The following is a 26004-nucleotide window of genomic DNA, read 5'->3' as shown; positions in this document are numbered from 1 at the left end:
CCTCATTTGTACTGTAAAGTCCCTCTTTTCTCTGCACTGAACAGCCAGAAAAAGAAAAAGTTTCTCACTTAATTGGCTTTTAGCAGAGAGCCCAGAACAGCTAACAGGTGCAAATAAGATACTTTGTAACAATTTTGAGACACAAAAACACAGTTTAGATAAGGAGAAATATTTTCAAACTTTCATAACCTGCCAAATTTTGTAAAACAAACACGGTAATTAAGGGGTGTGGCCACAGAAAGGGGGTGTGGTCAAAAAATTGCTGCGCTACATGCGGAAAAAAAAAATGTTGTCCCTCTTTTTACTTCCAAAATGTTGGGAGGTATGAAATTAGGATTCGGATTCGGTTCGGCCGGACAGAAGGATTCAGCCGAATCCTGCTGAAAAAGGCCGAATCCTGCCCGAATCCCGAACCGAATCCTGGATTCGGTGCATCCTTAAAATAAACACCTTGCAAATAACTCACCACTGAAATCTTTTATGGAATAAGATTTTTTGGGAATTCACATTGATCTCTGGACTATGCTCAATTAGTAGAGGCACACACCACAGCTATATAGTTTATTGTGGGTATTGGAGTTTAGAGCGACCTCCCACACATACGGTATAGTTTTCCAGCGGTTACAGATTTAGGGATGGGCAAATTTGACCCGTTTCGTTCCACTAAAATTTGCTGCCGGCAAAATGTCCCCGATGCCCATTAAAGTCTATGGGCGTCAAAACAATTTTGACGCGGGGTGAATTTTTTTTTCCTCGTCATTTTTTTTCGCCATACAAGTCTATGGGTGTCATTTCCGCGGCAAAACAAGGAGAAACAATTTGCCCATGTCTACAGTTACACCTGGTTACACCTCCAACCCATGTATGTAGTGAAGTCTATCTTGTGTGCTTCTGTAAGCATTTACAGTGGTGGAAGTTACTTTTGCAGCAGAAGTAATCATACCTCCCAACCAGGGCCGCCATCAGGGGGGGACAGGGGGGACAAGCGTACCGGGCCCGGGCATGAAGGGGGGCCCGGCAGCGCTGCATTTTTTTGAAGATCCGGGCCCCCCTTACGAGCGCCCGAGCCGTACGTCTTGCCTCTTCAGTGCCGAATGCGGAAGTGCCGAAAAGCCGAAGCCGATGCGACGAAAAGACCCGAAGTCACGGAAAAAGCCGAAGTCCCGAAGTCACGAAGCGCCGAAAAGACCCGAAGTCACGAAAACAGCCGAAGCCGAAGTCCTGAAGCGGTGAAAAGACCCGAAGTCACGAAAGGAGGCGAAGTTGAAGTACTGAAGCCATGAGTTCAATTCTACTGAACACCAGTTTGTGTTTTTTTTTTTTTTAATCCCCTGGCCACCAATGTATTATTTTAATATTCTATAGGCCCCTGCCACCAATCTTTTTTTTAAAACTTTTGTTTTTGGGGCCCCAATTTTTTTTTTAACTCGTAAGGGGCCCCTTGCCACCATTGTTTTTTTTTGGGTTTTTTTTTTTAAAAAAAAATTAATTTTCTTTTTGGTGGCCCCAAATTTTTTTAACTTGTAAGGGGGCCCCTGCCACCAGTTTTTTTTTTTTTCAAAAAAAAATAATTTTTTTTTAAAAATTTTTTTGGGGCCCCAATTTGTTTTTAACTTATAAGGGGGCCCCTGCCGCCAATGTTTTTTTTTTTTTCAAAAAAAAATTAATTTTTTTTCAAATTTTTTTTGGGGCCCCAATTTGTTTTTAACTTATAAGGGGGCCCCTGCCGCCAATGTTTTTTTTTTTTTTCAAAAAAAAATAAATTTTTTTTCAAATTTTTTTTTGGGGCCCCAATTTGTTTTTAACTTAGAAGGGGGCCCCTGCCACCAATGTTTGTTTATTTTTTAGTTTTTTTTACATTTTTTTTTGTTGGGGCCCCAAGTTTTTTTTAACAGGGGGCCCCCTGTTTTTACAACTTGTGTGGGGGGGGGTTACTTTTTTAGCGCTGATGTCTGTGTGGTCTTTTAACTGCGATGTGGGCGGGATATGGGGCGGAGCTTGGTCGTCAGTGTGGGCGGGGCCCAGGGGGCCCCAAAAATTTTGTTGTACGGGGCCCCGTGATTTCTAATGGCGGCCCTGCTCCCAACTGTCCCTTTCCAGCGGGCCAGTCCCGCTTTTAACAGCTCAACCCACAGTCCCGGATTTGTACTGACATTTCCCGAGTTTCTCTTTGATCTGCTGCACTGAACAGCCAGAAAAAGATACAAAGTTTCTAACTTAATTGGCTATTGACAGAGAGCCCAGAACACATACTTAAGATAGTTTTGTAAAAGTTTTAGATTAGAATGACTCCCAGCTTAAAGGTCCTTCTTTATCACCTTCAGTAGCAAAACTGTCATACCATATATAAACCATAGAAATGTGTTCAAACTTTCATAAGCTGCCAAATTTTGTCAAATGGACATGGTAATTAGGGGGTGTGGTAACAAAAAATGGGCGTGGTCAACAAAAACGCACGCTACAGGCGGCAAATCTTTTTGTCCCTCTTTCTGTTTCCAAAATGTTGAGAGGTACGAGTAATGACTGATATCACTATGGGAGACCAGCAGAGATCAATACCTTTACCACCACAGCTCCTTGGCACATTACAGACGTATATTCTGCCTTTTATCTGAGGAAATGACTGGTGTCCTGCCGCGGATTTATTCTCTTTACAGAAAAATGTAAATGTTCCTACAGTGCCAGGTCGACTAAAACATTCTAGTGGGCTTCGCGCACCCTCTAGTGTTTGCAGGAGCTCCCCTTGGAACAACGCGAGGCGCGGGAACTACAATGCCCGGCATTCCAAAACACTGCTGAAAGGCTGTGGCATGCTGGGAGTTGTAGTGTTAATCAGTCTTCACCCTCATGGGTTGCTCGCCTTCCATCTGTCGCAGGGACATTCCCCGCCCCTTTTCGTAGCCTAGCAACGGCGTCGTGTTGCGCAGCCTTCCATTCCCGTCGTGCCTTTGGAGCTCAAAATGGCGGCTGCCATGTAGTTGTAAGATGTAATCATTAAAAGTGCAGGTGGAAGAATGGAGGATTCCTCAGTGTTTCTCCTGTGCTTGGCGACTAGCAGTGGCGTCCCTCTGTACTGCAGGAGCAAGGGCAGCAGCCGGCAGGTGAGGGAAGTTACACGGGTCATGCTCAGTACGTTATGGAAGGGGAATGTACCTGTGGCTTGAAATGGTACAATCCTAAATTCCAGGCTGTGTTTTGTAGTTGGAGCAAATATGTACAGGGGAATGTGTAATCTGAGGTGGCATTGCCTTGTCTCAGCAGTATTCAGTCTCCAGAAATAAATATCTATTGTCTTTTCTCTAGGGCAGTGCCAAATCCTTAATCATGGGCTCCTTTCTGATACAGATTTTCTCTCAAAAGATTTGTCGTAATAATTGATCTCTGCCCTGATCTTACTGAGGTGAATTCAAGAAAAATCTCCCCTTAAAAGAGAATTCTCATATGCCTCTCATTTAAAATGACATATATTTAAAGGGCAGGAAAAAGAAACCTATCTCCAATATACTCTTAATTAAAAAATGTGTATTGTTTTTATAAGAAACCTGACTGTGTGCAGTGTAATTCTCCCTTCATTTACTGCTGTGGATAGGAATTGTCAGACGGTCCCTAACTGCTCTGCAGGGAAACAATCATATGAACAGCAGGGGGAGCCCCGCCTTAATTCCCAGCCATGGAGAATAGTGATGTGTGGGTCGGGTTTCTTTTATATACCCACCTGTCGATGATGTCACAAAATGGGCGCGGCTAGAGGTGCATGTCTATAAAAGCTCAACCCGAAAGTCAGAAGCCGACATTTGGAATGTCGCGGTTGGGGAGATCAGTCAGAAGAGCTCAACCCGCACCCACCCGTGACCCTGAATGGAGCGTGCAAGCCAGATTTAAACAGATAAACTGGGATTCTATTTGGAGGATTATTTTGCTGTAGCCACTGGTTCTGCAGAGTTGGAGAAAGTTTGTATTAAACAATATAAAAACTATAAAATCCACATTAGATTACATGACAACACAGGACCCAGTGCAGTCTGTATATTCTGATTATTAATTAAGTCTTGCTGTATTGGCTTCTATGGCAGATATTATTCGACTTGTGCTGTTTTTATCATTTATGACTAACCCTAAGCAGCCCAGACCACACTGAGCATGTGCACAGTCTTGGTATTACAAAGTTACAAGATGGTGACCCCTGTGGCCAACTTTGAAAGCATAAATCAGTTGTTTCATTAGGCTTGTGGTTCAGTCAGTTCATGTTTATATTTAGTATACAAAATACAGCATTTCTTTTAGACTTTACTTCCCCTTTAAGAATTGCCACCCCTGGGGCTATTTCACCAGCTTTGCCGGTAAAGAACAAGCCAAGGCCGGTATTAAAAATGTATTGGCAATATACTTTCTGGTAAATTAATAACTAGAACATTAGCCCCTATCCTGCCTCTTAACCAGGGTTTCCAGGTTTACATTTCAAAACCAGCCAAACACTATAAAACAAATAGCCAAAAAGTAGCCAAAAGCCATTTCAAAAGTAGCCCAACAATAGCCCAATTTGTACACTGAAACAAAGTGTGCTGAAGTCCGGAGTGGAGGGCTGCGCGGAACTGGAGGCAATGGGCATCACCCCAAACGAACAGCAGGCAGACTCAGTGGGAATCAATGTCTGTTTCTATAGTGAAACTGCCAGGGGTCGGAGGGGAATAAGGAAATTTTTCAGTAAAAATAACAGGCACAGATATTAAGAGCAGGAAAGCTGGGCTGGGAAATTGGGAGAGTTTTTAAAGTCCAAACCAGCAGAAACTTAAAAAAAATAGCCAAATTCCGTACATCGGCGGGTTTGGACTTTTAAATCCCGCCAGTAACTTTTAAAAGTAGCCCAATTTGTCTATAATACTGGCAACCCTGCTTGTATACACCCCATTTTCCATTCCCGGCTTTAGAAAGGACCAGCCCTATACAACAAACGGCCTTCTGATTCGGCCCTTGGCACAATGACTCTGTCATAGCGGGTGCCCCTAGGCCCACTGCCGTTAGTCGCCCCTGTCCCCTCTCCTTTATTCGTGCAAATTTTCATCATTGGGACCGGAGTAATGGGGAAATTTAAAAAATGGTCGTATCTCCTGCGCATCCCAAGTGTTTTTGAACCAATGTGGGTGTGGTTGGGCAGCATGCCGCCTCCTAAAGTTCTGCCGCCCTAGGCCCAGGCATTGGTGGTCTTTCCACAAATCCGGGCCTACGGTACTTCCCCTTTACAAGACAACCCTGCCCCTTCACATCACACCCCTTGCCCCCCTGTAGTTCGACCCCTGCCATTAAACTCTACCAAGCATTTGTTTTTTTAGATGGGGTCAGTGACCCCCATTTGAAAGCTAGAAAGAAGAAGACAAATAATTAAAAAGTCCTCCCTGACTTTCACTATGGTGTTTCACTTGACTCAGCTGCCCTGCATCATACACCCAGCCAAGAGGGCTGACATGACCAGTATAGTAAAAATTACTTATTCTCCCTCTCTACCAAATGGGAAGCATGTAGGGCTACACCTAATCACTCATATGTCCAACAAAGAGGCCATAAATCTGAATAGGAAGCTGATTGTAATTTACTAATTGCTGGAGGGGTTCTGTCTGGGCATCCCAGTAGTTCATGAATGTGTTTTATTTCCTGGAAAGGAAAACCCAGCAAAACCTGTTAAATAATGTTCACAGAGGGTTTTCCCTTTTGCCTGAGCATGACTAATCAGACACACACCCAACAAACTTTAACCCAACCCAAATCGACCTGTAACACCTTTACCTGGAACCCAGCCAACCAGCTCCATGAAACAGGCATTATTATGTTACAAAGCATGGAAGGCAGGCATAAAAGGTGTAGATCAACCTGTCCTGTGCCCTGAACCCTGCCCACTCTTGTACCTAACTGCTCAAGCTGGGGGTCCCTTTACCCAGGGGCTCATCAGCAGGTTGACCTAATGAGGAAGAAAGCTGCAGAAAAAAAAACTATATATATATATATATATATATATATATATATATATATATATATATATATATATATATATATATATATATATATATATATATATATATATATATATATATATAGAGTTATAGTATCATGTATTGTATGGCACACCGCTTCCAAATTACACCCGGTTGCATAGTTTAAACATTAGTATATGTCCATAGAAAGAAACCAGCAACTACAGGGTATTCTTAAAAAATCAAAAAGGTATATTAAAGAAAAGCATGTACAGCCAACGTGACATTCGTTCCCTATTGGGACCTTTAAATTCAGCTGTGGTTTGTGCAGTGATCTGTTCACTATTCCTATTCCTCATTTACCTTTAATGCATTATACATTATGGTTAAATTTGAAAACTCTGAATTCTCCACTGTTTCTAGATTTGTTTTAGAACACTTTCCATTAAAGGAGCAGCACTTATCTCTGTCATGGCCCAGCAGGTGTCAGTATTTAGCCTCACTGATGTCCTCTCTTCACAATGCTGCTTCCATTCAATTGACATTTTTATTTTTCCATACATTATGCTTAAAAAAAAATCTCCTGAATAATAACAATATTTTTTATTAAATACTTGGACGCGCTGCTTGTTTCATGGAATTGCATAGAGACAGCTAGGCTCATACCTGCTCTTTTGAGCATTTTCAGTTGCAAGTTAATGGGGTATGATAACAAGAAATTTTCAGATGAGCCCACCCATCATCCTTCTTCCATGCCTAACCATACATACAATAAGCAGATACCTGTGCTATCACATTTGAATATGTATTCCCATTGACCCAGTAAGGACACATATACACACTATACACTTGCTCATCTGGGGGTTTTCCAGTTAATTAGACAAATCTTCTGCTATTCTGTCCATAGATGCCGAAATGTTTGGGTACTATGTTCAAAGTGGACCGAAACAGAGAGACAGCTTACTTAGAACAGGGAATTCAAAAATATTGCAACTATTTGAGAGTGTAATTTTATCCCTAAAATTCTTCTTAAAGGGGTTGTGCACCTTTAAATTAACTTTTAGTATGATGTAGAGAGTGATATTCTGAGACAATTCGCAATTGGTTTTCATTTTTTATTATTCGTGGTTTTTGAGTTATTTAGCTTTTTATTCAGCAGCTCTCCAGGATGCAATTTCAGCAGTCTGGTTACTAGGGGCCAAATTACCCTAGCAACCATGCATTGATATGAATAAGAGACTGGAATATAAATATGAGAGGCCTGAATAGAAAGATGAGTAATAAAAAGTAGCAATAACAATAAATGTATAGCCTTACAGAACATTTGCTTTTTTAGAGTCAGTGACCCCCATTTGAAGTCTGAAGAGAGTCACAAGAAGAAGAAAAAGAAATAATGAAGGCCAATTGAAAAGTTGCTTAGGGGTAAATTTTTCAAAGAGTGAAGTTCTGCCACTAGAGTGAAATTCCACAGCTCTCAATTCATTTCTGTGGGATTTTGAAAGGCGTATTTATCAATGGGTGAAAGTGAAAGTTCACCCTTTGATAAATACGCCTATAAAAATCCCATAGAAATGAATGAAGAGTGGTGGAATTTCACTCTAGTGGCGGAACTTCACTGTTAACTTCACTCTTTGATAAATATACCCCTTAGAATTGGCCATTGCATAACATACTAAAAGTTTATTTAAAGGTGAACCACCCCTTTAAAGGCTAAGTAAAAAGGACATAATTCATATTAGTACATGCGATTACCACCTGGAACCATAGTATTCCATTTTGACCGTAGACTTGGAATACACTGTTAGTTTCCCTTTAATTTCTACAGATATAAGTAAATGTAAAACCGTGCATTTTTCCTTTTATTATATGTATTGTCGGTAAAAAGACGCCTATAATAGAGTGTATGCACCTCTTTCAGCACAGACTAAGCATTATCATCACCTTTAAAGACTGTGGAGTGTAATGCGGACCTTGGGCTTTTCTTGCCTTTTGTGTTCCAGCTGACTTTTTCCGTGATTGGATCACTGAATGGCGTGCATATGTTTGCCAGTAACCAGGATGTTCTGCTGACATCTACATGCACCGACAACACCAGGGTTGCCTGGAGAGCCTTCCATGACAGGTGAGTTCCATTTTGCTGTTCAGACACTTGCTGTTTGTTTAGGTGCCTTTTTGTGCAGTAGTTTTCAACCTTGAACTCACTTCCATTGTAAGGATTAAGCCTCATTCACTCTATACCCTAAAGTTGTAAACGCAACCATCACCAGAGATCACCTTTGCTTGTGACTAGGCTTTGAGTGCGATGATAACCTCAGTGTTTCCATTGTTTATAGTTCAATGCAGGCCAACTGTTTCCATACAGCAGACCAATCATTACGTCTTATAGTCAATAATTGAGTTTGCCCCTTCCACGTACTTCTTTGGTAAATGGACAGTAGGACAGTGCAGTTAGAAGCTGCCATTTCCCTGAATCTGTTGTACGGGCTGATACATTAGATAGCTTTAAGAAGGGGTTGGATGGCTTCTTAGCAAGTGAGGGAATAAAGGGTTATGGAAGATAACTCCTAGTACAAGTTGATCCAGGGACTAGTCCGTTTGCCATTTTGGAGTCAGGAAGGAATTTTCCCCCTCTGAGGCAAATTGGAGAGGCTTCCGATGGGGTTTTTTGCCTTCCTCTGGATCAACTGGCAGTTAGGCAGGTTAAAAAAAGTTAAAAGGTTTAACTTGATGGACGTGTGTCTTTTTTTCAACCTAAATTACTATGTTATTATGTCTGACCATGCCACATTCGCTGCCATGGCTTCTTGAGGGTAATAATTAAACAGGAGCATGGATGCCAGAATCTGTCCAGGTCCATGCTTTTAGTCTTCATGCTCTTGATTAGGATCACAATCAAGTAACCCGGGCATCAGAAATGACTTAATCAACAAAAATGGCTTGTATGTCTGCACTTAAGGGCAGAGACACACAAGCAGATTTGGGGAGATTAGTCGCCTCCTCTTCTTCGGGGCGACTAATCTCCCTGAACTGCCTTCCCTGCCGCAACTTCGGGACGGCTTTGGAAAACGAAGTGCTCTGAGTGCCGTCCAGCCGACGATTTTCATTCTATCCAGCGGCAAGGCAGTTTGGGGAGATTAGTCGCCCAGGAGAAGAGGAGATTTGTCTCCGGCGACTAATCTCCCCGAATCTGCCTGTGTGTCTTCGCCCTAAGGAGTGAATATGATTATAATGTCGCAAAAAAGTAATACCAGTACCATGCGGAAAAATCACAAAGGTGAAGAGGCCTATTAATAGTAAATGCAGTAGCAAAAGTACTTGTACAATAAATAAGTGTTTATTAGGACATGTATAGCCTAACGAGTTTTGTGCCAAATGGGACTCATAGGCCTAATAAACAATCTTACAACTACTTTTTCTACTGCATCTACTATTAGTAGGCCTTTGTGATTTTTCAGATATGACATTGCAGACATGCAAACAGTCAACCCTGGTGCATTGCTCTAAATTATTATTATTATTATACCTAATTTATATAGCACTGACATATTCTGCAGCACTTTACATTATACATCATTGACATCAGTCCCTGCCTCAGTGAGGTTTACAAGTTCTCTATCACATTCTCACTCACACTAAGGTAAATTTTATCAGGAGCCAATTAACCCTGTGTTTTAGAGGGTGGAAATAAACCTGAATGCCCAGAGGAAACCCATGCAACACAGGGAGTATATGCAAATGGTGGAAGGGGACAGACTGTGGGAGCACTGTTGATTACATTTGGGAAGGGTTTTCTGGGTGTGGTTTTGACTAGCAATTGGTAGGGTTTTGTTCACCCCTCTACATTGTGTAGCTTGATAACTATAATGGAAAACCTCTCGTCTAAGGATAAGGCTTATGGCACATGTAACCTGATGCCCCCTGTGCTTCCTGTCATCAGGCCCGGACTGGCAATCTGTGGGTTCTGGCAAATGCCAGAGGGGCTGCTATAAGATGCCATAGAAAGTCAGTATTTAGTGGGCTGGTGGGGCTGATTGGGCCTCTGTGTACCTGAAATGCCAGGGCCTATTTTAATTCTCAGTCCGTACCTGCCTGTCATCGACACTTATCTAAAATGTCACCATTTGAGAAAACATGAAATGGGCATTTTGCAGCAAAAAAAACTATTTTGAAGAACATTGACAGGCATGGGGGTGCTATCTGGCTCTACTTGTGCCATTATCCTAGTAGTTAAATTGTTGATGTCCAATCTTCAGTCAGTAGTGTGACCTACAACAGTTTGCCCTATAAACAGCAGCCTCATGAAGAAAAGTTGCAGTCCTCTTGCACTAACCAAGGTGTGAGCATGAATTAGTGAGTGGTTGGTCCTACCACGGCTGGTTTATATGATTTTAGTGGAAGGGCTGACTGAACATACAGAGTGCACACTTAACAGTATATAGAAAGTGCAATAAGGCTAAAATTAAGTAAGCTTTATCAGAAAGGCCTATATAAATACACCAGTAATGCTGCTCTGAGTCCACTGTCAAAAGAAACACAACATTTCTTTCCTTTTATTGTGTACTAATGGACTTCTGTATCAGACTTCCTGTTTTCAGCATAAACCTCCAGGGCTAGGGCTTGAGCATGCTCAGTTTGCGCCTCCCTTTTCCCCCCTCCTAAACAAGGAAGTCAAACATTTTTTACTTTTTTTTTTCTCTTTCCTCCTTGTTTCTCTAATTTACATATGCAAATTAAGGTTCATTATTCAGCCAAATCTTTTGCAAGGGATTCAGGTTTCGGCCTAAAAAAGTGGATTCAGTGCATCCCTAATTTATATATATTCTGATATTCAGATATACTAATATAGTAGGCAATGACGTTCCTTAGCTGCAAGGCCTTACAATATAAGGAAGCAGGAGTAAATGAGTATAATTATGTAAACGGGAAGGGGAAGGGGAAGCTTATGTTCATCATAGTGTGACCTGTAACACAGATCTACTGCATGTTACACCTTGATGTTTTGCACATGAGATATAATCCCCTTTATGTTTATTTCTCTGGGATATAACCAAATACTTGTTAAGTCCTTGTTTCTTTTTAATATGAATTATCTTCTTGTTTATTTCATTTGCTATTGTTTATATTCCCTCGAAGTATCACATTAATTGTGATGTCCTCAGAAAGCGGAGCCAGCGACCTGTCCCTAAATAGACTTCTAGAAAATGTTTTCAATGCCATGGTAAGTACTGAAGGTTTATTTTTACCATTGATATTCCTCAAACATATGGGCAGGAGCCAGACTTGACTTGTGCATGTAAAACCTGTTTTAAAGCCAACAAATACTAGACATTAAGGGGGTTATTTACTAAACTCCGAATTTATCTGGTCAGGTTTTTTGGGGAAAAACTCTTAATTTTTCAGGTTTTTTTTTTTTTTTTTTTTAGTTTAGTCTGATGCTGCAAAAAGCCAGAGTCTGAAAATCTGCCATCTCAGACCTGCCGAGGTTGTATATAAGTCAGGAGAGGTCCCTATCCTATTTTGAAGTTTTTGTGGTCTGCGCTGGAATTAGACCGAAAATCTGACTTTTTCAGGCAAAAACCTGAAAAATTCGGGCTTTTGGGGAAAAAGCATGAAAAAATCAAGTGATTTGGGGTAAAAAACTAAAAAAAAAAAAAATAGTAAATAACCCTCTAGCCCTGTAGACATGTAGAAGTGGAACAGCCAACAACCCACTACAATCTAAAGGAGATGGGGAGAAGGTGTGGTAGTGGCTTTCATTACTCTAACAGTAGTTCAGTAAAAGCTAACTGTAAACTTGTTGTCATTGAATACTGGACCCAGGACACATTTGTCTGTGTTACAATGTAACCCTCAGTGTTCTTTTTAAAGGAGAACTAATGAATGAATGCCCAAAAATGCCACTGAATTTATTGTACCAGCCTAAAGTTTCAGCTTCTCAATAGCAGCAAGGACTTCAAATCTTGGAAAGTGTCTGTGCCACTCACATGCTCACTGGGCTCAGAGCAGCTGTTGAGAAGCTAAGCTTAGGGGTTGTCACAAATTATCAAGCAGAAAGTGAGTTTTTGTCTGTAATATAAGCTGATGCTGTACTGGTTTCTGTGCTGCCATGTAGTAATTATCTGTATTAATTACTAATCAGCCTTATATTGTGACATTTCTATTCTATGTGTACTGTATATTGTGAGTGGGTCCCTAAGCTCAGTAAGTGACAGCAGCACAGAGCATGTGCAGTGAATCAGCAGAAAAGAAGATGGGGAGCTACTGGGGCATCTTTGGAGACACATATCATCCCTGATAAAGGACTGTGGTTGCCTTGGGCTGGTACAGAAACACAAAACATAATGTACAACATTTCTACCTACTTCTTTAGATAAGCTTTAGTTCTCCTTTAAGCTGATGTCACATGGCTACCATTGCTCTGGGGATTAATATCCAAGTAAAGACACCATACTGTGAACATGAGATGAGGCATTTATGTGTCAGCTAGAGCATATTTTCTCAAAGGCACACTATAGTTTGAGGAAAGATACAGAAATAATGGGGTGGCTATTAGTCTATGCAATGAACGTTGGCCTATACAATAAGCCAATTTTCTTGTTCTGCGACAAAACAGTTGGAATCCTCTTTCATGGAGCCCATCTGGTGGTGTGTCTACTCACCCTCCCTTCTGCTGACATTCTTTTCTACCACTTTCAGCCATGTTACACTGCACTTGTATGCAACTGTATTGTGTTTATATATTCATTTTAATGGTATGTGCAACACAGAAATGTTTACATGCACTGCACGGTGGTACTTACCCCTATGGGTGCCTAAGTGAAGTGGAGAGGATGAGATAGATAGATATTTTTGGAGATACTAGAAGTGTAAATTGTAAAATATATATTTAAATATGTGCATTGGGGGATCCATAAAAAATGCTGAACTTTGAATCTGAAAAATCTATACAGTGGCGCGTGCTTTATTTTTAGGTACGTTTATACATAATATGAAAATGTGGCACAGTCACATGGAGAACAGAGGAATAAAGTCATGTCAGTAGTTGCAGAGAGTTGTCCCAAGATCATCTAATCCAGCTGCTGCCCTGAGTATAAAAATCTTTGTTGCCATTGCATAGTGTAAATACACAAATGAAAAAATTGCTACTTGCATTAAAGGAGAAGGAAAGGCAAATTATAAATAAGCCTCTATTTATTTAATTAAATAATTAAATAATGCAATTAATTTAATAATGCAATTAAAGTTCCAAATGCAATAAACTGTCTAATGAACATTTTACACTGTTGCATCCCTATTTATTATTCTTTTCTTTGATTCATTTAAAATTTCAAAATCTCTTCCCCACCCAGGTTTTGGTGATTGGTTTAATGTGGCAAAGCAACTTACGTAGCCTTTTAAAAGTCTTTTCCATCCTATGTAGTGGAAGAAGTAGCGCTGTTAGGCGGCTTGCAGCCGTGGACTCGGGTGATGTTACGCTGTACACTGCTTGCAAGTACTGTGGGCGCTTCCTTGCTCCTATTCATATTCAGATTAGTAATGAGCGATACGTCGGTAGTGACGCGCTTATGGAGTTAAGTTGGGTTTTTTTTGGCGCATGCGCAGTACCAAGATGGTGGTGAAGGTAATGTCCGTTACCTTTTCAAGATGGCGCCTGCCTAAATAAGTGCTGCTCCCGACGAGATGGATAACAGACCATTACAGTGGCCTATGTGACTTGCTAACTTAGCTATTGTAGAGGCCTTGGGGTGTACATTAATGGGAGATACGTATTTAATTTTGCCTTTCCTTCTCCTTTAGTGTCGTTTTCTAGGACGTTTTAATAAAGTTGTCTTAATTCTGTTTGTTTTACTGTTTAAATATTTGTGTTGTTACTAAAACATCCCAAACAGTGACTGCCAGCTCAACTCCATGCATAGCCAAATTACCCAGCAGCTGCGAAGGTTTAGGCAGGTCACACTTTTATAGAGCGTTAAGCAAGGGAGAGGGATTTGTTACCAGTTTAGTCAGAAATGAGAGCTTCCTAGCACTTTACCTTCAGGGAAGACACACTGTCTAATGAACATTTTACACTGTTGCACCCCTATTTATGATTCATTTAAAATTTCAAAATCTCTTCCCCCCCCCAGGTTTTGGTGATTGGTTTAGACGATCTGGTTAACATTAAAAATGTTGAACGACTGAAGAAAGATTTAAGGGTGAGTAATCTTCAAGAGCATTGACTTGCTAGTTGGTTAAAGAACTGTATAAACCAAAAGACCAATTGCTTCTCCAGAGCTATAGTTGATACAGAAACCTAGGAAACGGAAACAAGGTACTGACCAGGCCATTTAGGTCTATGCTAAAACATGACTGATTTCATGTTCTTTAGGTAAATTAGCAAACTAGAGACATTCTCAATAAGTTTGGGAACCCTTCTCAGCCTACATTATAATTTAGTCCACTTTCAACAAAAAAGATAACAGTGGTATGTCTCATTTCCCAGGAACATCTGAGTACTGGAGTATACAAAGTCTAAAGTAAAGTGCCACACTCACACAACTCACTGTTTGAAGCCTCAGGTGCACGCTGTACTCCTCTCTGCACAGGTTCTCTACACATGGGTTAAACAATTGCAGCAGCACTCCGATGTTTGATAAAAAAAAAAATATTCGTGCAACAACGGCAACGTTTCGGACTATTCCAGCCCTTTCTCAAGCCTCTGAGTACTGGGGTGTTTTCTGAACAAAGCTTTTAGTGAAGCAGTATTCAGTTGTATTAAATAAAATCAAATGTGAAAAACTGGCTGTGCAAAATTTAGGTACCCTAGTAATTTTGCCTATTTGAATGCATGTAACTGCTCAATACTGATTACTGGCAACCAGAACTGCCATCAGAAATCACAGGGCCCAATACGACAGGTCCGCCCCCCCACCACACAGTACAAAAAAATATTGGTGGCTAGGGTTCCCCCATGTTTTTAAAAAATAAAGATATTGGTGGTCAGGGTCCCCCATAGAAAAACCATTTGTGGCCAGGGCCCCCCCCATTAAAAAATATTGGTGGCTAGGACCCCACATGAGAAAAAAAAATTGGTGGCCAGGGCCCCCCCTCCACATTATGAGAAAATTGGTGGCTAGGGCCCCATAAACGTCCATGCCATCCCAAAGTCAGCAGCTTTCAGAAAGATGGGGGGCCCGGCTAATCAAGTAAGTGTGGCATGGCTGGCCCCCCTTACCCTCGGGGGCCCCCTACAACTCTCCCCCCTGTCCCCCCCCCTCTGGCTGCCCTGCTGGCAACACCAAATTGGTTGGATTAACTCTTAAGACAATTTCAAGCTGTGCTTCTGTTTGACTCTCCTCTGAAGAGTGACAGCATGGGATCCTCAAAACAACTCTGAAAACACAGATTGTTCAGTATCATGGTTTATAGGAGGTATATAAGAAGCTATCTCAGAGGTTTAAAACTGTCATTTTTAACTGTAAGGAATGGAATCAGGAAACGGAAGGCCACAGGAACAGTTGCTGTAAGTGTAGCATGGCTGGCCCCCCTTACCCTCAGGGCCACCTACAACTCTCCCCCCTGTCCCCCCTGATGGCTGCCCTGCTGGCAACACCAAATTGGTTGGATTAACTCTTAAGCCTTGAATTTAGTTGGGCAAGTGTGCCCAATCATGAGAAAAGGTATTTAAGGTGGCCAATTTCAAGCTGTGCTTCTGTTTGACTCTCCTCTGAAGAGTGACAGCATGGGATCCTCAAAACAACTCTGAAAACACAGATTGTTCAGTATCATGGTTTAGGGGAGGTATATAAGAAGCTTTCTCAGAGGTTTAAACTGTCAGTTTTTACTGTAAGGAATGGAATCAGGAAATGGAAGTCCGCAGGAACAGTTGCTGTAAACCCAGGTGTGGCAGGCCAAGAAAAATACAGGTGCGGCATATGCAGAGGATTGTGAGAATGGTTACAGACAACCCAAAGATAACCTCCAAAGACCTGCAAGCGCAAAAGCTAATTTAGACAAGCCACAGTCAAACTGCTTTGTACTGGTGAGACAAAAATGTAGTTATTTGGTCATAACAAAAAGCGCTTTGCATGGCAAAAGAAGAACACCACATTCCAAGAAAAACACCTGCTACCTACTGTCAAATTTGGTGAAGGTTCCATCATGCTGTGGGGCTGTGTGGCTAGTTCAGGGACTGGGGCCCTTGTTAAAGTTGAGGGTCAGATGAATTCAACCCAATATCAACAAATTCTTCAGGTTAATGTTCAAGCATCAGTCACAAAGTTGAAGTTACACAGGGGTTGGATATTCCAACAAGACAATGACCCTAAACACACTTGGAAATCTACAAAGGCATTTATACAGAGGGATAAGTACAATATTCTGGAATGGCCGTCACAGTCCCTGACTTGAATATCATCTAAAATCTATGGGTTGATTTGAAGCTGACTGTCCATGCTCTGCAGCCATCAAATTTAACTGACCGAGACCATCCAGAATCCAGACACTCGTCAAAGACTATAGGAGGCATTTAGAGGCATATTTGCAAAAGGAGACTCAACTAAGTATCGATGTAATATCTCTGTTGGGGTGCCCAAATTTATGCACCTTACTAATTTTGTCATGATGCATATTGCATATTTTTTTATTAATAATATAAACTTTCTCACTGCTGTAATACTACTGTTTCCATGAGGCATGTTATATATTAAAAGGATATTGCTACTTTGATATCTCAGCCAATGATAAACAAAACGGCAAAGAATGAAGCTGCATTCTCAAACTTTTTCATATGTATATGTATGTATGTATGTATGTATGTATGTATGTCTTTCCAGTAGAAACCATGACCAGTTGCTTTAAATGTTCAGGACAGACAGATGACCGATAATCAGATCTAATAAGGGTCGGGGTAGGTGGAAGGCAGGTGGGCAGCAGGCTAATGCTATCAACACTAGGGATGCGCCGAATCCAAGATTCGGTTCGGGATTCGGCCTTTTTCAGCAGGATTCGGCCGAATCCTTCTGCCAGGCCGAACCGAATCTGAATCCTAATTTGCATATGCAAATTAGGAGAGGGAAATCGTCACAAAACAAGGTAAAAAATGATTTCCGCTTCCCATCCCTAATTTGCATATGCAAATTACGATTCGGATTCATTCGGTATTCGGCCGAATCTTTCACGAAGGATTCGGGGGTTCAGCCGAATCCAAAATAGTGGATTCAGTGCATCCCTAATCAACACTGAATAAAGGCTGGGACATGGGCTGGGACCCAGGATGCAGGAATTCAAGCAGAACAGAAGGCCAGCAAGTTCACAGCCCAGGATCTTATGAATAACACAGAAAGGAGAGAAAGAGGCATGCAGCTGGGTTGCAGATGGATTTGGTCAGTATTGCAGTAAGCTTAGCTAATGTCATGGGTTCTAGAAAGTGTTGCTCCTGATATTTCTATTACATAATAACTATTGCTACTTACCTTCTAGATGACTTCCCACTGTTCTCGTTGCAGCAAATGCAAAGGATGTTCTGTTCCTCTACACCCCCCCCCCCTTTCCCTTGACTTGGTGGGAGGAACCTCCACTGCAAATTATGGAAGCTATTCATGTTTGGCAGTTTAAACAATTCTGACATGTAAATCTGATTTGGGAGAAATTTCGACCAATATGGTCTGTGTTCTCTACTCTCCGCAGGCATGCTACAGGCTGATTGATAGCTTCTTATTGGAGACTGAAAAAATTGGAGACCTCACACAATGTGTTGATTGTGTTATTGCTTACGATGTACCCATTCTCCAGGTTAGTTTCACATTGATATGGTATTGAAGACATAACATTTCCTCTGATTTTAAAAGGATGATCTTTTTTAGTCACGTTTCATAAGAAAATCAGAAAACCAAGCCAATTTCTCCCCCTTTTTACCTGCACAGTCAGGGTAAGCAAGGGGGCTGAATGGGGAAGGGAATGCAACCCTGCAAATTACAACATCTTACACTTTAGTGGACATTTTTAATCTGCAACACTGGATGCTAAGTGCAATAATAGGTGCAATCCACCATATTTTTATGCTTTGCACTCAGGACTGCAAACAAAATGAATCCCTGCAAGTGTCTGCGCTCCAAAGTGGATCACAGGGGCATGTGGCCACCCCCATGAATATAATGCAGGTTTTTCGCCATCACTGTATCCATTTTGAGAGGGGTGAGGGTACATTTGTCTCCAAACTTTCATGTTATTAAGCTACGTAATTAAGGGAACAGCTACTGGGGCAGTCCACAACAGGGCCTGCTCTTAGCACACACCATGTATAATAAATTGGATAAAGGGATTGGTTCAGCATTCATTCTCTCTGTTTAAATGAAATGGAACATAGATGGATAAAAACAAAACAGTGATCCATTTATACTTAATAAAAGTATTGGCAGACATTGTCTCTACACACTGGTGTATATTCCCTCCACATGGCACCATAAGTAAAGGTTTTGCCTTCATAAGACTGACTTTTGTTGACAGTCTTGAATAGCTATGCCCATAGTCCCCCCAGTAGTGTTAGGGCATTGGTACACAGGACATGAGTAGCAGTAAACTGAATGGTAGAAAAACACCAGTCACTTCCCATTGACGGCAATGTAGTGTGCAGAGAGTAGCTCTTGTAGCCCAGTTGTTTATTATCTTCAAAAAGCTGATGGCCAAGGGTTCCTTTCAGTAGTTCCGATTGCTGTCATCCGTTATAACCCCCTTACAAGAACATAGGGGCATTGGAGGGTGTCAGTGGAGTGTAGCCAGCCAAAAAGAAGCTGGCAGTAATGGAAAAAGCTGCTATATCTTTAAAGTGATACTGACACTAAAAAAACTACTTCTTAAAATATGAAAGTATATTAAAAGTTGCCAATAGGTCATTTTGATTGTAATTGTTAGTTGAAGTTCCTAAACCTGACTTTTGCCAAACTGACTGTCCCATCTCAGCCTGTCAGTTAAAGTTCCCAATGCTAACGGACTCCTGCTGCACAAATATGGCAGCCCCTCATAGAGGAACATGGGACATCAGACAGGTAATGTAAAAGCATTGTGCAAATACTTAATAGCAGGGGTGTCCAAACTGCGGCCCGAGGGCCACATACGGCCCAGGATGATATGAATGCGGCCCAGCTTGAAACGCTTGGTTCCCAAGGAAACATCATGTCGCAAAGGATATAGGAGGAGGGGGGACTCTGCCCATTGCCCAGTTAGTAATAATAATAATAAGACTATTTAATATCCAGGTGTCCCATATTCCAGTGTATAGCTCCATCTGGTTATCCAACTGGTATTGTAGTTCTTTTCTGTGTATTTCCTTTACTTTTACAAATCAAACGTGTTTGTGTATTTCATGTGTGGCCCCAGACAGTTTTTCTTTTTCCAATGTGGCCGGTGAGTCAAAAGTTTGGACACCCCTGCTTTATGGCTTTCACAGGCAATATTATGATAGATGTAAAAAAGAGTTTAATTTCTGGTGTCAGTATCTCTTTAACATTCAGTCCATAGACATATAGAAGATAGACAGCACCACATTTCCATGTATAGAGTTGAGAGTAGTCTAATTTACTGAGCTCTAATACGGTGGCTCAGAAAGTATCACTTCTGCCTTGAAGCATTGGCGTCCTAAATTGATTGCAATTTAGGCACTATCTGTAGTTTGTATGTTCTCCCTCTGTCTTCATGGGTTTCCTTTGGGTACACCAGTTTCCTCCCACACTCCATAAACATACAGGCAGGTTAATTGATTCCTGATAAATTCAGGAATGTGATACGGACTTCACATTGTAAGCATTACTGGGGCAGGGCCTAATGTGAATGATGTATAATCTCTGTATAGTGCTGCATGAATGTGTCCGCTCTGTATAAATCATAAGAACATATATATCAAAATGAACAGTTTTGGCCATACTTTTTTTTTTCACCTTTGCAGGAATGTCTCGACGGCTTCACCCAGGCAGCAGAAAGTAACTTTGGGTGTCTCATGGCAGGGGGGAAGGTAGTGGTGGCCACTGAGAAATGGTGGAGGCTGTCATCCCAGGAGGTCATGCTGCTGTGCTGGCTGGTATCTTCTCTGGCACCTCACTCTTCAAGGGACTACCCAGTGTATCTGCCTCAAGGGAGTCCTACGGTAAGTAAGTGGATTGTTTCTAGTCTTGCTTCAAACATTATTCTTTTGGTTTGTTTGTGTAAAGTTGGGCCCCTGTTGTGGGCCGCAGCTTAAAGGTGCCCATAGACGCACATATAATATTGTCCGAAACAAATTTTCTTACAATATTCGGTGTGTGTATGGTGGGAAAAGAGCCGACCAATATCGGCAGAAGACTTTGATATTGGTCGGCTTGTCGATTGGGCTGGACGAAAAATTTTGATTGGGTGCCTTTGAAGTCACCCAAACATCGGCCATTGTTAGTGCTGAATCATCAGATGCAGGTAGAATTCTATGGTTTCTACCTGTATATCTGACAATTCAGCTCTACTCATGTGTATTGAAACAAACGATCTTTCTTGGAAAGATCTTTTCCAAGAAAGATGGTAATTGTTATGTCTGTGGCCTTAAGTGTGGAGTCCCAGAGAGCCTATGTATAACAGAAGAAGAAATGCTAAAAAAAAAAAATCTTCCCCAGAAAATGTATGGTTAAATCTGGTGCATGCACAGTAAACAAACTGCTTTGCATGTGGCACCCACATGGGGGGAGTCTGATCTGATCTGGTGCCTAGGGCAGCACAGAAGAGTAACTCCATGATATAAAAGGATATCCGAAGTCTTCTTAATTCTTTGGGAGTAACAGGGTCTATTTTTCAAAATATATAAAATGTCACTGTTGTTTTTAAGGTTCCACACAGACTACTTACATTCCAACTGGTACCTGGGGTAGATGTTTGTGTTCTTTGTGGACCAAAACCCTCTCTACAGAAGGTAGAGACAGAGGTAAGTAAACCGCTTAAACAAAACTAGATTTTACTAGGTTTAATTGCTGAGCATCTTCTAAAGTTCAGTGCCTCGTGCATAGTTTATCCAAAGTAATTTGGACATGTTGTGACGGTGGATTGAAACACAAGGGGTTGATTAGATTTTTCTCCTGCATTAGACTTCTCTTGCATCTCTCTTACTGTTTTGCTTAATTGTAAGGAACTCTATATGGATGAGTATCCAGAATGGCTACTCTCCAGAAGGCAATAAAACACATCTGTAGCTGATTTTTATGTCCACAAACAGAATAGGAATTTTCTTTGAACTTTGGAACACAATAAATTAGTTTGTGCCAACTGGAATAAAGAAAATAAAAGAAATTCGTATTCAGCAATCACTCCTGTTTTAGTGTTGCTCTTTTTATGGTGCTGGCAGACGGGGACATTATTCACCCAGAAACAAACTGGCTACTATTCTCCCCGAAATGCCTTCCCGCCAGAAAGAATACAAACCCCCGGCGGGATGGCATGCGAATCGCTTCGGATTTCCGAAGTCGCCAGAAGTTTCCTTGTGACGCAACTTTGGGCGACTCATGAAATCTGAAGAGATCCGTATGCCATCCCACCGAGATTCGTATTCTTGCTGGCGGTAAGGAATATTGGGAGATTAGTTGGCCGCAGTAGAGATTTGTTGCTGGGCGACTAATCTCCTCATCTGCCGCCTCCCTTACAGTAGGTAATTTTTCCCCAAAGGGGTGAAAGTCTTTCATGTAACAGCTTTCATTGTAAATTTCTCTTAAAAGAGCATTCATACTATTACAAGGCTCTTCAGTATGGCCACTACTTACAAGAGGCAGTAGAGAGGGAAAGGGAAAAACTGTTGAGGGCCTCCCAAAAAGAAGGAATTGGTTTCTATGACACATTAACAAAAAAATGGAAGTGTTTTAAAGTAATGAAAATATCATATACTGTTGCCCTGCACTAATAAAACTGATGTGTTTGCTTCAGAAAAACTACTATAGTTTCTATAAACAAGCTGCTGTGCAGCAATGGTGGACATCGAGTAAAGGCTATATGGCACTGGTTAAATATTGGATAAAAAATAACACCATTATGTTCTACGGCAGGAGTGTCCATACTTTACTAACGCAAGGTCTACTTTTAGTGATGTTGTCCCATTATGATCTACATCCATAATAGCATTGTTAGCTTCTGTTCATGGATAATATTACTTAAATATTATATTGATTTATGAAACGTACGATCGGACTTTCCCATCTCCCGACTCTCCACTAACCATTCAGATCAAAGTCTTACCATTCCGATGAAATAAAGTAGTAAAAGAACAGATCAGCCGATGTTCTGCCCCTGACAGCAATCGTACGATAGTTATGTCTGACAAAGCTGGTGACAGTCTCTCTCTGAAAATCATACGATCGGCAATACACGCAGAGATATTATCGGCAGGCGACAGAAATTTTCTAAACTGTCCGATCGACCAAACGACCGCTCTCACCGGACGAAAAATGGCAGGACTCTCCACACACGGTCTGAAAATCGTATGAATCCACGATTCGTACAATCGGATCATTGCGTCTATGGCCATAACGGTCTACTGGTAGATCCCAATCTACCTTTTGGGCAGCCCTGTTCTATAGAGCTTAACTGCTGTGTAACCTGAGCCTTTTTCTCCTTTGAATGACTGCCCCCATTACACACATCAGTTTTACCAGTGCAGGGCAACACTTTCATTTTTTTAAAATGCTGTTCTTTTAAGAAACCCTGCTATTGTTTATATAAATAAGCTGCAATGGGGGCAGCCATTCAAATGAGAAAAAGGCTCAGGTTACACAGCAGATAGCAGATAAGCTCTGTAGAACATAATGGTGTTATATTGTATCCACTATTTAACCTGTGCCATTTAGCCTTTTTTCAATATCCACCATTGCTACATAGCAGCTTGTTTATATGAACAATAGTGGTGTTTCTTAAGCAAACACATCAGTTTTACCACTACATGATATTTTCATTACTTTTTAACACATTTTTTTGGTGTTACTGTTCCTTTAAGGAACCAAATCCATAGGAAAATTCATTTTGGTGGATGGTTGTACCATTTCCTAGGGCCCTTGCACACTTCCATCTATACGACAGCTATGTGCTGCAGTTCTGGTCACCCAGTTTAAACTACATACAAAGAATCTATATAGCACAGTACCTGTCAAGGAGTATTACGATACCTATACATACCCAAATTTGGGCAACAGTTTGGACCATTTCAGTCATGCTGCCTAATCATCTGGGCATGTATGGCAAATCCATTGGGATTCCATTACCACCCCTAATTTGCATATGCAAATTAGGATCTGGTTCTGTATTCGGCAGAATCTTTCGTAAAGGATTTGGGGGTTCGGCCAAATCCAAAATAGTGGTTTCGGTGCATTCCTAGTTATAGGACAAATTATGCACCCCATTTTTAGTATTGTAGGAAAACATTTCGCTATATTCTGGGGGGCATGGTGATACACGTTTAACAGCATGGGGACCCAATTCTGAGTCCTACCCCATAGGTTAAGAATGCCTGGCCTATGGTATATGACTCTCTCTAAGGTACATTGACTTTTAATGGGTTTGGAGGTTCTGCAGCCACTTACCAGATCTATCAGGCAGCTGAAGCATGGGAAGCTTAGTGTGAGCAATTATGTTTATTGCTAGATTTGTTGTCACAGGAAGGCATTCAGCAATAGTGTTGACAATTTCTGATTCCCTGTTGGAAAGAAAAAAAAAAACAATTCAGCATTGTAGACTTTTTTTTATCCCTCACTCATGGGCATTTTGCCATACCTCTTCTCCTGTGGAATAGATTAAGTCATTTTTATTGGACTATGCAGTACTTTTTCCTTTATTCAATGCAGTTAGTAGAAAGGTTCTGGAAGCCTGTTCACGATCCACTCAAATCTTGTTTGAGAGTACAGATGAGATCATTTCCGGCCTCCGTTCCACTCCACCATGGAATTCTAGGGTAAGCATGATTCAATGGAAATCTTAATTTTATCTCCTACCTAATTGAGCTCCTAATTGTAGTGTGTAAACATCTTAGGCCTCATTTATCATTCAACAACAATAAGCAAAAAATGCAGGTCGTGTTGTCACTTGGAGGTGGGCCTATGATGTATGGGGGTAGAGAAATGGGCAAGAAAATGTGTGGACTGGGCAAAGAAATAGGTGGGACAGAGGCAGTCTTGCAGTTATAAGCTGTGGTCAGCAGTGGAGAAGGGAAGGGAGGCATTTATAGGGCAATAAGGACATTATTATTTTACTTGCAAGTAAATTGCAGATACCAGTGCCGTCCCTAGCTGGTGATTTAATGGCTGTGAGGGTCAAATACTGGCCAGATGGCAACCATATTCCCATCAGTTGTTGTAATTCAAACCCCACCATCAGCTGACAGGGAGTGTGGTCAAGATTGGATTTGCTTCAACAGCGTATGTTCTAAGACTTAAGGGAGCTGTGAAAAGGACATCAAGTGGCTATATATGGCAGCTGCCAACCTCACTGTACTACTGTGCATTTTATTAACACATATGGAAGGACAAGGCAGTATTAGGGAGTGCTGGTGGTCTGGTTCAGGAGTGGGAAAGGGAAGACTTCTGCACTGAAATCCATTTCTCAAAAGAGCAAACTTATTTTTTTAAATTTCATTTTGAAATCTGACATGAGGCTAGCTAGACATATTGTCACTTTCGCAGCTACCCCCAGTCATGTGACTTGTGCTCTGATAAACTTCAGTCACTTTTTACTGCTGTACTGCAAGCTGTAGTGATATCACCCCTCCCTCCTCTTCCCCCCCCCAGCCGCCTAACAACAGAACAATGCGAAGGTAACAGATAGCAGCTCCCTACACAAGATAATAAGATATAATAATTAAGTAATATTTTCCATGGAGCAGAATGCTTACAATGTTTTTATGGATGTAGATCATAATGGGACATCATCACTAAAAGTAGACCTTGCATTAGTAAAGTATGGACACTCCTGTTATAGGGGCTCCTTTTGCCTAGAAGATGTATTAGAGCTTACTCGTTTAAAATCACCAGAAATCCTGTCTCTCTACACGCAGAATTTTTGCAAAAGGCAGTTATATTGTTACACTTTGTACTGAAATCGGTTATTTGAAGAGCTCTAATACATCTGCTAGGAAGAGAAGCCCCCCTATAAGATATATTGGATTTAGCTGTCAATGATTATCTGACACCCAACTGCTGCATGAAGAGAGAATGAAGAGAAACAGATGCTGAAGATTAACTAGATTTTTTTTTTAGAAACAATACAGAATATTTAATTGATTGTATTTAAAAAGTTTCTTATTTCAGTATGCTGAAACATATTAAATTTTCATTTTCACAATACTTCCCCTTTAATTGGTTGCCATTTTGGTCAGTATAAAAGTACAGCATTATGATATCGAACGTAACCTAATGGGTAGAGCTTTCTGGCCTTTCCTTTCAATTCATAACTCTTCATTGCTGGCAGAACAGTGTGTATGTAAACATATTCTAGTAGATAATAGTGTGACGTATGAGGTGTGGGTCATTTCTTATTTCATCATTCCTGCCTGGATACTTCCCTCTATACTCTTGGTTTATCTATTCATATTCATGTCATCATATCTAATCTTGTTCACTGAAAAAGTAAACACTATATGGGTGTTCATTTCTTTGCTTTTTTTAATTAAAAAAAAATCAGTACATAGTCCGTCTTTTAACTTGCTTTGATCGCTGGTAATAAGAGGTCACAGTTAGGATTCCTTTCCCTCCATGCCCATACTATATCACTGGGTGTGGATGTTATCATTCGATATGGATACAAACTGTGTAGGTGTGAGGCACACTTTATTTTTTTGACTCACAGAAAAATTAACATTAAAGGAGAACTAAAGCTTAACTAAAGAAGTAGCTAGAAATGTTGTACATTATGTTTTGGTTTTCTGTACCAGCCCAAGGCAGCCACAGCCCTTTAGCAGAAAAGCTCTGTCTCCAAAGATGCCCCAGTAGCTCCCCATCTTCTTTTCTGCTGATTCACTGCACATGCTCTGTGCTGCTGTCACTTACTGAGCTTAGGGACCCACTCACAATAT

At 41.0% G+C, this 26004-nt stretch overlaps 1 protein-coding gene across 2 annotated transcripts in view; it reads left to right on the top strand.

Annotated features, from left to right (window-relative positions):
- The first annotated feature begins 2568 nt into the window (after positions 1-2568).
- Positions 2569-26004, top strand: part of fuz.L (fuzzy planar cell polarity protein L homeolog) — a 40010-nt gene continuing 16574 nt past the window's right edge. Inside the window, exons 1-8 of one of the 2 annotated variants that reach the window (XM_018226351.2) lie at positions 2569-3101; positions 7967-8088; positions 11100-11184; positions 14093-14161; positions 17634-17738; positions 19888-20085; positions 20791-20886; positions 23783-23889. In XM_018226351.2, the coding sequence (XP_018081840.1) occupies positions 3015-3101; positions 7967-8088; positions 11100-11184; positions 14093-14161; positions 17634-17738; positions 19888-20085; positions 20791-20886; positions 23783-23889 (869 nt within the window). In that variant the 5' untranslated portion in view covers positions 2569-3014. Of the gene's footprint in view, positions 3102-3793; positions 3952-7966; positions 8089-11099; positions 11185-14092; positions 14162-17633; positions 17739-19887; positions 20086-20790; positions 20887-23782; positions 23890-26004 lie in introns of those variants that run through there. The other variant, XM_018226352.2, reaches the window with a different exon arrangement.

The sequence above is a fragment of the Xenopus laevis genome, chromosome 7L (assembly GCF_017654675.1).
Source record: "Xenopus laevis strain J_2021 chromosome 7L, Xenopus_laevis_v10.1, whole genome shotgun sequence".
NCBI lineage: Eukaryota > Metazoa > Chordata > Amphibia > Anura > Pipidae > Xenopus > Xenopus laevis.
This window is presented reverse-complemented; position numbering and strand designations above follow the sequence as displayed.